General features: G+C 44.1%; 2 protein-coding genes across 3 annotated transcripts in view; one reads left to right on the forward strand and one right to left on the reverse strand.

The window, feature by feature from the left end:
* LRRC74A (leucine rich repeat containing 74A) overlaps positions 1 to 3,557 on the reverse strand; it is a 44,871-nt gene extending 41,314 nt beyond the window's left edge. Inside the window, exons 1-2 of the mRNA XM_058292993.2 lie at positions 3,429 to 3,557; positions 1,724 to 1,864 (exon numbers count right to left, since the gene is read on the reverse strand). Of these exons, the coding sequence (XP_058148976.1) occupies positions 1,724 to 1,864; positions 3,429 to 3,510 (223 nt within the window). The 5' untranslated portion in view covers positions 3,511 to 3,557. The remainder of the gene's footprint in view (positions 1 to 1,723; positions 1,865 to 3,428) is intronic.
* A 783-nt stretch (positions 3,558 to 4,340) lies between these two features.
* ANGEL1 (angel homolog 1) overlaps positions 4,341 to 14,001 on the forward strand; it is a 47,300-nt gene continuing 37,639 nt past the window's right edge. Inside the window, exon 1 of one of the 2 annotated variants that reach the window (XM_058292995.2) lies at positions 4,341 to 4,417. The gene's annotated coding sequence lies outside the window, so the exon portion shown is untranslated. The remainder of the gene's footprint in view (positions 4,418 to 14,001) is intronic. The other variant, XM_058292994.2, reaches the window with a different exon arrangement.

Genomic DNA, 14,001 nt, shown 5'->3' on the forward strand with positions numbered 1-14,001 from the left:
AGCTTATTTTGCAGGCAGAGCTACAAACTGGCCTTCTCTTTGGGTTGGTCGTAGAGCAGAATATCTCAACCTGGACACTATTGGCATTTTGAGTGATGTAATTTTTGGTTGTGGGCAGCTGTCCTGGGCATTGTAGGATATTTAGCAGGATCCCTGGCGTTTACCCACTAGGGGCAAGTGCCAGCCCCCTTAGTTTGCTAAATGTCCCTTGAGGAGCGAAATCGTCCCGTAGAGGAACTACTGTTATGTAGGAAAAACAGCAGGTGGTGGGTGAGCAAAGTCTGCCCCACCTCTCCCCCTTCTGCAGCTTCCCCATCCAGGGGAGGCTTGCTGCTGCCACCCAGGCTCATTTCTCTTTCCCTCCACAAAGCCTGTGCGTCCCATTCTCAGCATCTCAGCACCAGCTGCAGGGGCACGAGGCGCCAGAGCAACTGAGCCCCACATTGCCTTCCATTCCAGCACAGCGTCTTGAGTTTTGGGCATCAAATTCAGCCCTTAGAGGTTAGGGTCTGTCGAAGCAGGGCAGGTAATCCCCGGCTCTGACTTTTGGATTCATGCTCCTTTGTTTGATGCTGACACCAGATGTGTTCAGGGCCTGGCCCTTTCTAGAGAGATTCGCAACGGCTCTATTTTAGGGGCAGTTTGTGACAATGACAACACTGGAGGTAGGGGTGAGATGGAAGCCAGTGCCAGGGGCACAGCACCCAGTGTTTCTAAGTTACCTCTCTGACCAGATAAAATCAGGTGTGGAAATCAACGTCAGTGGCAGCCTTGAAGTGCAAAAGAAGCCAGGGAACAAGCAACAAGACACCCTAGGGTGGGGAGATGGGGGGGCAGGAGGCCTGCGTAGGAGGTGAGGTGGTCTGTGGACCACAGCAGGAAGCTTCATGAACTGCCTCTCCGTGGATGAGCTCCACCGTTTAAATGGACACAACAGCCTCCCGCCCTGCCCGCGTCTCTGCGGCCTCTTGCCGTCCCCGCAAGAACAGAGGAGAGAAAGGGTGCCTGGGCTAGCCTCGGCTGGGATGCATGAGGGGCCCGGCAGCATTCTCCTCTGGGCACTTCGCTCCCTGGAGAAACTAGGAGGAGGGGGAAGGTGGAGGTGTGGTCTGCAACCCTCCAGCTCAGCCAGCCCCCAACACCCAGGCACACCTAGCGGGAACAAGTGGGATCTCCAGTAGGGGAACTGAGGACCCTGAGGTGAGTGGAGAAGTGCCACCTGGATGGAAGGGCTACAGGTAACACTCCAGGAGCCTCTGGAGCTTGGAGATGGGCAGTGGAGAGGTGGGCAGCGAAGCTGGACTCAGGGAACACGGGCTGTAAGGTCCCCAAGACCTTGGGTGACACGCATCATCATTTTGAGCCTTGTTTCCCTCCTGAGAAAATGCAGGTTTGTTATTATGCCTACCTCCTGAGAGGTCTCATAAGATGGGACATGGGGAAACATTTAGAAAACCAGAAATCCCGGTGCATTTCCTGGGTTAGCTTTCAACCAGCTGTGGCAATACCCTGCCCAGGAGGCAGGTCATGGCACTGCAGCTGCCGCAGACAGGCCAGGCGGGGCGGGGGCTGCGGTATAAAACTGGGTGCAGGGGTTCCTGCCCACATGCCAGCAGAGCCATGGCCCGCTGTGGAGAGAAGGGATGGGGCAGCTCCCGGGAAACCAGATTTCAGCTTCTGCAGAAGGCGGTCACCGTCACCTCCTGCAAAAGTCTTCCCCCACCTTCTATCTCCAGGTCTGTTTCTGAATTCTCCCGGGCTGGCTTCTCTTTTTCTACAGTCGAGGAGGCTTCGGCCTCACAGTAGAGCGTTTCATCACTGTTCTGGGATGCTGACACCAGCAAGGTCTCAGGGTCAGACTCATCTGGAAGAGAAGGTCAGCTCCTTGGTTCTGGGAATGGAACCCCCTGCTGGCCTCCCTGCACCCTGGCTCAGTTTCTCTGGGTCTCAGGTCCAGGAGGCTGCCTTGGACCCCCAGCCTCACAGGGCTCAAGGTCCGGAGGAGGCGGTGGTGTGGAATGGGCCCTCCCTCTGTGGCTGGGACTCCAGGCTCTGGCTCAGGGCTGTCTCAAAGCTGAATCATCTTGTGCTAAGCACCTGCTCCTGTTCTCAGGAGTCCGGCTGCACCTGCCCCATTCCCTGTTGGACCTGCCTTGGAGACCAGCTCTTTGCTTGCTCTTGTCCCTTCTTATTCGGTTGCATGGGTTTCGGGGCCTGCTGTTACTCTTTTAAGTGGAAGGATGTGTCCCAATGCCTCCTTGTCCTCATTGATGGGGGTGGGGAGGGCAAGGAGCAGGGCAGGGACCACGTGGGTCTAATGTAAACTAAAACAGAACAGGAGCAGTTCAAGGGAGCAAGAAGGATAAATTGATTCTTAAGAATTTGACCTAGCTTCTCTTCCTTCCAATCCAAAATTAATTTAAGAACAGGAAGAAAGAGGGGTTTGCAAAATCTCCCATGGGTTGAAATTGTTAGCACTAAATACACGTTGTCCTCACACTGTCCTACTTGATGAGAGGTTGGTGAGAGGAGCAGAGCGTCCCTCTCACCAGCACCTTGCACTTGCCAGATGTGGTTTTTCCACCCTCAGGGTCAATGACCCAGGACCAGCCCAGGGCTCCCAAAGGCCACATACAATGACCAGAGCTCAGTCTACCTGCATCAGGAAGACTGGAGGGCTTGGCGGGAAGCCATGCTGTACCACCACATGGCCTGCCAGGACTCAGCTACCCTCTGCTTTCAAAGCTCTCCGCTTTCCTGGCAGGGGTCTTAAGTTTTGACCACCCAGGTTCTAGGATGGTGGGTTTCTGATGAGTCCATGCAGGATTGTGTCTTTCTTAGTCTTTGTCCCTAGACCCAAGCCCCAACATTTATTTCCTTGTCAGAAACAAAGTCAGTGTGACCCGGGGTGGAAGCAGCAGTGTCCTGGCAGTTTGAAGATGTGTGTGCTCCTTCTAGCTCAGCCATGAAACTTTTGGGTGCACTTAGGAAAGTTATGAATTTCTGAGTTTTCATTTCTTCACTAGTGAAATGATTTTGGAATTCTTTCCAACCAGTGGAGTGCTGGTAAATGTTTAACATCTGGCTTTCTAGAAAAACATCCTGACTTGCAGTGTTAGCCAATTTATGTGGCGCAAATATTCCCAACATGTCTGATTTCGAGCTACTGCTGTTATGTCAACCAGGGCACAAAATGAACATTAAAGTCACCTAGAGCCGGTATGAGCCAGTTTGAGTACACCACGAGATCCAACTCTCTCATTTCCTGTCTGCCAAGCCCTGAACCTAAGTCAATGTAACACATCACCCCGATTCTAGAGGGTCCCTGGCAAGGAAAGTTGGAGACTCCAGAGTCCATGTGGTCACTGGTTGTTATACTGAGGCAGCTCCCAACGGCCTAAGTGGTAAGAAAGGGGACGCCTTTTCACCTTTCGTCTTGGGCTCAGGAGACTTGTCATTGTCCATGGTGTCAGGGCCCTCTTCAGGGCTGCTGCCAGCTTCTTGCCACATTTCTGCTGCTACTCTAAGAAGCACACCTGTCCATTCACCTCTGTCTCAAACTCTGCACACCCTACCCTTGCACAGGCAAATTCCAGGGAGGATTGTAGTTATCCTTCCATCCCAGCAAGTTCTGGGGAGAGTGGGCTTTGGTGGGCATCGGACATGCATGGATTTGATCCAAATTCTCTCCAGGAGAGGAAGCTACTTCTCCCACTCATCAGGGTACAGCTCTATTCCTGGGAGACCTCTCAAAAGGATGCCTACCTGCCTGTGACTTTGTGACTTAGGAGCTACTTTCATTTCATCTTCAACATTCCATGACCTCATGCAGTCATTGTGATCCATGCGGGTGGACCTGGCAACAGCAGGCCTCCCACCCTCTTGGTGGCTCTGGCAGTCATCTTTTCTTATATGTCTGCTAGGGCCAAGCTCAGGCTTGGCTGTGAGTGTTCAGGTGCTGTGGGGAGGCCTCTTGGTGGTGCCGTATTTTTCTCTGAGTCAGGACCAAACCCAAGCCCCTTAATCAGGTGACTGTAAAGGGCCACCACCATGTTCTTCTCTCAAGGTGGTTGTGCCTCAGGTACGAAGTATTTCAGTGATGGGTGAAGGTATTTTTCTCCTAACCAGTTCTTCTTCCTTTTTTCTTTCCCCCTTGGGAGAGTGTCCTCAACCTTGGAGCAGAAGACCAAAAGCAAAGCACGACAAACATATGTGCTATCACTACAGTTTTTTTGCAGCCAGAGCATTGTTCAATCCAAACTACTGGACTGCTTAACTTGAAACCATTCAACCACCATTCCCATGCGTGGCCGTTTTCACATGTTTTGGAGCTGAAGTTCAGTTGCAGTTTACAGTCAAGAAAATCTGGAGGTGTGCTTGTTCCTTCTTGATAAACTTTCAGCACATCAAGTGTCAGGTCAGTGAATGGAGGGCTTGGGGACATGAATATCATATCCCTTCTGGCCACTCAGAAGAATTTGATGATTTAGGAAATTGTGCAGGGAAAAAAATAGAACCAAAGATGGAAAGAAATATATAAATCTGAGATGTTACTCCTGCCTTCATGCATTCATTTCTGAAAAATATTTACTGAGTGTAAGGCACTAAGATAGGCACCCTGAGGGGATGCAGACATGATTAAGACATGGGCCCTTCAAGGCAATGACAGTATATGATAGAAATCGACAGGGCTACCCCTAGGGTATGTGAGGGCCTGGGCAAATATTTTTTGCAGAGCGTCTATTCATATAAACAATTTGAGTAACCCCAAATCAGAGTGGCAGTACCATCCTGGCATCCCAATCTCAAGTGGTCCCTCAAAAGTCCAGAAGGAGAAATCTGTTCCTAGAATGACTCCATAGACCAAGTCCTGGAGATCCTCAGGGCATCTGATGAACCCCATGTTGGTGTAGAGGACAAGCGAGAACCCTTAAGGGGGATAAATGGGGACCAGGGAACATTTGGGTCTTGGTCTAGTCTCAGGTAACCCTCCTGGAAGGCACTGTTGACTGTCTGGTCCCAGCTACAGAGGAATTAGTTAGAATATTTGGAGGAAGACACTCCCAATTGTGGGCAGTGGCACTGATGCCTGGGTCTACACGCAGTGTTGGACATTGATAAGGGTAACGAGGGAGACTCTCTGGGAGTTCAGGGAAGAATGAGATTTCTCCCTGCTAGGGAGCATCCATGGGCTCTGAACAACTAGAATCTGGGAGAAAGGATGAAGTTAGGAGAGGTCAAGGTGGGTTTTGGGGAGTGCAGGGTATGTAGGGGAATGGGGAGAGGAAGTCCATGAGGGTTAGAGCAAACTCAGGGATAGATTCGAATGCAATTAAAGGCAATAGGAAGCCATTAAGCAGAACCATTCTTTAGAATTTCTGTATGAGTCATTATGGAAAAAAATGTTCAAAAGCCATAATTTAAAAAACTTATATTAACAGAAAAACCAGAAACCAGGAAATATAAACCTGCAATATATTATTTTAATTTCTTCATTACTGAAAGATATACTTTTTTGAATTAAGCTTTGTATTTTAAAATAACTTTAGACTTGCAGAAGAGTTACAAAAATAGTAGAAAATTCCTGTAGACCCTCATCCAGCTTACCCTTATTTTAATACCTTACAAAATCATAGAGCAATGATCAAAACTAAGAAATGGATATTTATACAATATCATTAAACAATGTATAGACATTTTTTTTTAAGGAGGTACTAGGGATTGAACCCAGGACCTTGTCATACATGGGAAGTAGGCACTCAACCACTGAGCTACACCCACTACCCACAACTTATGAACTTTATTTGTACTTTATCACCTTTTCCATAATGTGCATTTTTTGTTACAGGATCCAATCCAAGGTCCCACATTTGCATTTTGTTATCATGTCTCCCTAGTCTTCTCTGATCAGTGACATTTCCTCAGTCTGTTTTTTGTCTTTCATGAGATTAATACTTTTGAAGAGTACTGATTAGGTATTTTGTAAACTGTCCCTCATCTTGTTTATTTCTGACGTTTAGTCATGATTCTATTGAGGTTGTATTATGGGGAAGGATACCACAGATATGATGTGCCCATATCAGTGCTTCATATCAGGGGTGTATATATCAACACTGATCACTTGATTGAGGTGCTATCTGCCAGGTTTCTCCACTGGAAGGTAGCTATTTTTCCCTTTGTATTAATATTTGGGGGTTGAAGATACTTTAAGATTATGCATTTCAAAATATCTGCTTAAACTTTCACTCACTAATTTTAGCATCCATTATTGGATCTTGCTTCAGCAATTATTATTGTGGTGTTCTAATGATGTTTTCTATTTCTCACGATTCTTCTGCATTTGTTAGTTGGAATTTTTCGTGAGAGTTGTCTCTCCTATTTATTTATTCAGTTTTTTATATCAGTAGGAACTCTGATCTATCTATCTATCTATCTATCTATCTATCTATCTATCTATCTATCTATCTATCTATCTATCTACCTACCTACCTTTTAGGCGGTATCAGGGATTGAACCCAGGACCTCGTACATGGGAAGCAGACACTCAACATTGAGCAACATCCATTTCCCAAAGTGAGAGTTGGTTTTTTCATTTGTTTTGTTTTATTTGTTTGTTTGCTTTTAGGAGGTACCGGGTATGGAAACCAGGACCCTCTACATGGGAAGCTCAACCACTTGAGCTACATCTGCTCCCCAGATTCATTGATAATTCTTAACATACTATTTTTATTTATTTTGCTGTTCAAATTCCAGTTTTGATCATTGGGAGCTCTTTCAGATTGGCTCCTGTGCCCTTTTGACCTGTCATTAAAAAAACCTTTTTTTGAGCCCTTCCTTACTTTCTGACACCACAGGAATCAACCACTTTCCCGAGGAGAATGGCATTTTTGAAACCAAAATCTGGGTACTGAGAGTGCTCAGCACTGTTGGGCTGTCACTGCTTCTAGTTCCTCTTAGTGAAAACAGAGTTAGGAATATGTCTGTATGTTTACTAACCTATGCATAACACCCATCTGTATTTATTTCTACATCCATTTATCTGTATGTATATTAAACAAAAGCCATGCATCTACGCTGGTACCCCTGACTCCAATACAGCACCACAGAGTTGATTTGTCTCCCTCTTTTCATATTTGTAATTTCTTTCTCCTACAGAAAGGAAACTGGTCTATATTTCCAATAATATTTTTACTAATTTGTTTATCTGTAGTATGTATATAAAGTAGTTTCAGAATTGTTTAATCATATCCCTGGAGAAAAATTTACCAACTACAATAGTGTTTGTTAGTATGTAGTTTTCTTTGTCTTTATCTTTATAGTATCTGTTTTAGTTTCCTGGCTGCTGAAGCAAATATCCAATACATGCAATGGGTGGGCTTAAACAATGGGAATTTACTGGCTCAGTCTTTTTATTTTATTTTATTTTATTTTTTTTAAAGTATTGGGTATTTTTCACCATTACTTTAAAAAAAAAGATTTATTTATTTATTTATTTCTCTCCCCTTCACCTGCCCCCCAACCCCAGTTTTCTGTTCTCTGTGTCTATTTGCTGCGTCTTCTTTGTCCACTTCTGTTGTCAGTGGCACAGGAATCAGTGTTTCTTTTTGTTGCGTCATCTTGTTGTGTTAGTTCTCCATGTGTGTGGCACCATTCCTGGGAAGGCTGCACTTTCTTTCGCGCTGGGCGGCTCTCCCTCTGGGGCGCACTCCTTGTGCGTGGGACTCGCCTATGCGGGAGACACCCCTGTATGGCATGGCACTCCTTGCGTGCATCAGCACTGCGCATGGGCCAGCTCCGCACGGGTCAAGGAGGCCCAGGGGTTTGAGCCGTGGACCTCCCATGTGGTAGATGGACGCCCTAACCACTGCGCCAAGTCCGCCGCCCTCGTTTTATTTTTAAAGAAGTTTTAGATTTCATAAATGATACATCGAAAATACAGGGGGATTCCCACATTCCCCCCTCCCGCTCCCACAATTTTCCCCATTAAAAACATCTTTCATTAGTGTGGTGTATTTGTTATAATTGATGAACTCATCCTGAACCATTGCTACTAACCATGTTCAATAGTCTACATTATAGTTTATACTTTGCACCACACATTTTTATAGGTTTTGGCAAAATGTATAACGGCCTGTATCTGTCATTGCAATGTCATTCAGAACAATTCCAATGTCCCAAAAATGCCCCATATTACACTTATTTTTCTCTCTCTCTCCTCTCAGAACTTCTGGTAACCACTGCCTTTATACCAATGTTACAGGATCTTCCATTGCTAGAATAATAATAAGTCCACTTTAGTCCATTGTTGCATTCCCCCCTTACGTTTGTTCATTCCTCAATCTTGAGGATTTTAGGATGGTGATCCCCTCTGTTTCTGACTGAGAGGGGCCTTAGATTCCATGGGGCAGATGGATGGAAATGTCTTGCTTGCAGTTGCAGACACTCTCTGTTCCTTGGAATTGGCATTGCCCATCATCATCTCCTTGTTAGTTGTCCTGGGTGAGTCCAATGAAGGAAAGTAGGAGTTGCAACTCTGCTGAAATTCAGGGCTCAAATTGGCACATGGAAAGATAAAAGATTTAAGTCCCTGGGACATATATTTATCAAGTATAGTGCTAATTATAGGTCCAAGTAGAAGGTGTAGAGAACCTATAAATGAGTCTAATTCTGTTACACTGGGGAGCATAAATTCCAAAGTAAGGCCTACTGACAGGGTGCTGAATTCCTGAGCTGTCTGCCTTGCTCTGTAGTTTCTGGATGTCTCTAGAGCCCTCAGAGCCCCGCTATTTGAGGCACTGTTTGCTGTGGCAGTCGGTGAGATCTTGCTGAGGCTTGCTTAAGCGTAACCTCCGGAATGACCTCCTGACTCACTTTGAAGTCTCTTAGCCATAAAAACACACTTGTATTTACCATTTCCCCTTTTCAGTCAAGCTCTTTTTCCAGATGCATTGCTAGCTGGCACTTGGTAATAATCCCTCATTTCCAGGGAGGCTTATCCCTGGGAATCTTTTCCCATGCTGGGGGTAAGGTAGTGAGTTTATATGCTGAGTTTGGCTTAGAGAGAAGCCACATTTGAACAACAAAGAGGCTTTCAGGAGGTAACTCTTAGGCAACACATAATTCAGGCTAAGTTTCAGTTTCACAAGAGAAAGGTTTATAAGTACAACCATCAATGTCAAGGGCCTAGTATATTGGTTTGTCCTCCTTTGCTAGGCACTGCTCATGTACTCTAGGGATTCTTGCCACTCTATTATAGAATGTAGCAGAAGTTCTCAAGATGGGAATTAAATATTCTTTAGTTATTGTGTGGGTCTCCACCCACCGAGACAACACCCCATGAACACTTGAACATATTTATATTCCATAAAGTCATGCCCCAGGTGCACCCCTCCCCACCCATCCCCCGTCACCAACACCCTGCACCAGTGATCCTCCTCTGTCACAGTTGTGACCGTTCTGCAATCCAAAACCTCCTTAAAAAACCAAGCCAAAAAATAAATGAATAAAAATAATAAAAAATAAAATAATAATTAAAAAAACAAAATACAAAAATAGAAAATAAAAATTTTTCATTGTGTCTTTCGTCACCATAAGACATGTTCTCTATTATGTACAGTGACAATTTCTTCTGGATGTTCCCCCAGTGTCTTTTTTTCTTTTTTCTTTATTTTCAAAGAAGTTTTAGGTTATAGAAAAGTCACATAGAAAATATAGAGGATTCCCCTATATCCCACAAGAAGTTCAAAGTCAAGGTGTCATCAAGGCGATGCTGTCTTCCAGGAGACTGTGGCATTCCGGGGCTGGCTGCTGGTAACTCTTGGTCCTTGGCTTTTCTGTCACATGACAGTGCATGTGGCAGTTTTTATTAACTTCTGGGCACCATTGGTTTCCAGCTTCTATCTGCACCCTGTGGCTTTCTCTCTCTCTGTGACCTTCCCTACAAGGCCTAGAGTCATAAGATTAAGACCCACCCTGATTCAGCTGGGCCCACCTTAAAAGAAGTAACCTCATCAAAAGGTCATATTTGCAAGGATTCACACTCACAGGAATAGATTAGGAACATGTTTTTTTTTTTTTGGGTGCATCATTCCAAACCATAGTATCCAATCCAAACGCTTTTTTGCCCCAAATTTATTTTGATCAGCTCTTTCTTCCTCACCTCCTTCAGTATGGTTATATGAATGATTCATAATATAGTTAGGTCCATTTGTCACAGTCTGCATTTCATCTTCTCCCCCAACATCTTGGTTGATTTTTTAAAAATTTACAAGGTGTTGGCAGGACTATGCTCCCTCTGAAGTCTGTAGTGTCCTGGTGGTGACTTGTCTACACTCCATGGTGTTCTGCCTGTCACATGGACATCTCTTGCTGTCTCTTTTGTCATCTGTCACTCTGTCTCTCTACCTCTATCATTATGAGGACACCAATAGTATTGGGTTAGGACCCACCTAATCCAGTTTGGCCTCATCTTAGTTAATAACATCTTTAAAGATCCTGTTTACAGATGAATTTGCATGCACAGGACTGAGGGTTAGGACTAGGCCATGTCTTTTTGGAGCACACAATTCAATTCACAACACTGAGTCATACGACATGTTTAAGATTTATTTTATTTATTTCTCTCCTCTTCCCCATCCCGTTGTCTTCTGTCTGTGTCCATTCGCTGTGGGTTCTTCTGCGTCTGCTTCCATTATCCAGTGGCACTGGGAAACTGTCTCTCTTTTTTGTCGCGGCATCTTGCTGTGTCAGCTCTGTGTGTATGTGGCACCACTCCTAGGCGGACTGTACTTTTTTCATGGGGGGGTGGCTCTCTTTGTGGGGTGCACTCCTTGTGAGTGGGGCACCCCTATGTGGGGGCACCCCTGCGTGGCATGGCACTCCTTGCATGCAGCAGCACTGCACGTGGGCCAGCTTACCACATGGGTCAAGAGGCCCTGGGGATCGAACCCTGGTAGATGGATGCTCTATCAGTTGAGCCATGTCCGCTTCCCCAAATTGCTTTCTAATTGGTTGTACCATTTTGTATTCTCACTAGGAATGTACGAGAATTTCAGTTGTTCTACCTTCTTGCCAACACTTGGTATTGCTAGTTTTTTTGTTTTACCATTTTAGTAGGTGTGTTGGTGTTTCATTGTGGTTTTGATTTGCATTTCCCTAATGGATAATGATGTTAAGCATCTTTTTGTATGCTTTTTTTTTTTTTTGCCATCCATACTTCTTCTTTGTTGTTTGTTCAGATCTTTTGCTCATTTAAAATTTGGTTGTTTTTTTCTTATTGTTGAGCTCTGAGAATTCTTTATATATTCTGGATATACAAGTCCTTTGTCAAGTGTGATTTGCAAATATTTTCCCTCAGTCTGTGGTATGTCTTTTCATTTTTTAAAACTCTGTCTTTCCCAGATTAAACATTTTTAATTTCAATGAAGTCCAATTTATTGATCTTTTTTTTTTATGGACCATGTTTTTATTGTAATTCTAAAAGCTCTCTGCTTAATCCAAAGCCATAAAAAATTTCTCCCATGTTTTCTTCCAGAAGTTTTATAGTTTTATAGTTTTAACTTTTACATTTAGGTCTATGATCCATTTTCAGTTGATTTTCATATAAGGTGTAAAATATTGGTCAAGTTTCATTTGTTTTGCATGTGGATATTCATTTGTTTCAGCACCATTGGTTGAAAAACTCCTTTTTCCACTTGATTGTCTTTTTACTTTTTGTCAAAAATCAGTTGACTATATGTGTCTTTTTGTTTTTTTGGAGGGCCTAATGCTTCAAAGGCTGCTAGCCAGTTTGTGTTGTACCATCTGGTGAAAATGTTGCACTTTTCCCCTTTATTAGAGAAGTTGTGGGTTTACAGAACTAGCATGCATAAAATACAGGATTCCCATATACCTCCCTATGATTAACACCTTGCCTTGGTGTAACATTTATTACAATTGATGATAGTACATTTTTATATTGCACTATTAACTCTAGTACATGGCTTAATTTAGGGTTCACTGTTTGTGCAGTGTACTTCCATGGAATTAAATTTTATTTTGTTACTATGTATACAATCAGAGATTTCTCCTTTTGATCACATTCAGATAACTATATTTCAGTGCTGTTAATCTGCTACCACCATCCATTACCAGAACATTTCCATCATTCCAAAGAGGAACCCTGTACATTTTAAGCTGTAACTTCCCATTCCCTATCCCCATCCCACCCTCTGGTAACCTATATTCTAGATTCTGACTCGAAATGTTGTACTTTTAAACTACTGGTTTATGAGATAAGCCCCTCTGGTGCTGGGAGATGTGCCTGAGGGCCTAAGGGGGAAGGATTAACTGACTCTACAGTTGATCTCCAGGATCAGGGACAAAAGAGATGGTCCCAGGGGAGGAGGGGACTGTCATTTTGGGCAGCTTGAAATGAGTCCAAACCAATACAAGCTGGGGCAAGGTATGGTTGTCCAATACTACCAGAACGATCATTTCTTTCTTCATTACTGAAATTCCTGTTTCAGTACTTCCCTAAGTAGAGATCAAGACAGGGGAAACAGTTAATAGTCTATAAGCTACTACTTATGTATTAATGTACTTGAATTGTTCAACACCTTTTATTACAGTCTCATGAAATACTATAATTATTCCCATTTTACAGTCGAGGAAACTGACCACAGACAGGTTCAGTAACTGGCCCAAGGTCACACAGCTGACAAGTGGCAGAACTAGGTTACAAGTGAAGTCAATCTGACTGTGGAGCCCAAGCTGCATCTCCACATTGACCCCCTTGCTGTTCCTTGAATGTACCAATGTTGTTCCCTGCTCAGGGTAACCGCTGTCTATGGCTCAGCATATGGCAGGTGTAGCTCACTGAGCTCCTCAGAAGACTTACTAAAATTGCTCAACTTGGGGAGGACTTTCCTGAGGGAGCTTGAGCGTGAGAGAAGAGTGTGAATGAGATTATAATTCATCGGATTTAAGAGGTAGAAATTGGCCTGCGGGATGAAGGCTGCCATCACAGAGTCAGAACACTTATCACCACAGGAAAGTGTGAAAGGGGCTGAAAGTTGGAGAAAACCCTATTGGAATTGGGGAGGCAAGTTAGGGGAGGATGATGCAATAGTTGAGGTCAAGGTCAGATGGGCCTGAACCTGCTGGGCAGCACTCCCCTTCCCCAAAAAGGGTGTTCCCACAGTTTCAAAGGTAATATGTTGACAACACAAGTGATGGCAAAAGATTTTAAGAAAAAGTTTGAAAGTAAGCTCATGATGGCTTTCGTGGCCTGCTCAATTCCCACCCTTACCCCCAAACCATCTCACCATTCAAAGGCTTAGTCCACGCCCCACGGCCCTGCCCTACTTCTAGCTTTGCTCTGCTTTTGACTGTCTGGCTACTTCTCTGTCTTGAATTAGGGCAAAAGAAGGGGATGGATGTGAGAGGCATTTCAGACAGAATTCAGTACTTCTTGTGATTAACCAAATGTGGGGTGGGGATGGGCAGTGGAGTGGGGGTGGGAAGGGACAAGGGATAAAGCAGATTCCAAGATGATAAGATTTTAAAAATTTAAATATATATTTTTTATTTTTAAAGAAGTTTTAGATTACATAGACGTTACATAAAAAATATAAGGGATTCCCATATGTCCCACTCCCTCCCCCTCCCACACTTTCCCACATTAACAACATCCTTAATTAATGTTACAATTGATGAACACATATTGAAGCATTGCCACTAACTGTGGATTACAGTTTATATTACAGTTTACACTCTGTCCTGCGCAATTTTGTAAGTTATGACAAAATATATAATGGCCTGTATCCATCATTGCAATGTCTTGCAGGACAATTCCAATATCCCAAAAATGCCTCTATATTACACCTGTTTTTCCCTCTCCCTGCCCTCAGAACCTCCGGTGGCCCTGTCTCCACAACAATGATAAAAGTTCTTCCATTGCTCGACTAACTATAAGTCTATAGTAGAATAATAGTAAGTCTACTTTAGTCTATTGTTTATTCC

Source organism: Dasypus novemcinctus, chromosome 3 (genome assembly GCF_030445035.2).
Source record: "Dasypus novemcinctus isolate mDasNov1 chromosome 3, mDasNov1.1.hap2, whole genome shotgun sequence".
Taxonomy (NCBI): domain Eukaryota; kingdom Metazoa; phylum Chordata; class Mammalia; order Cingulata; family Dasypodidae; genus Dasypus; species Dasypus novemcinctus.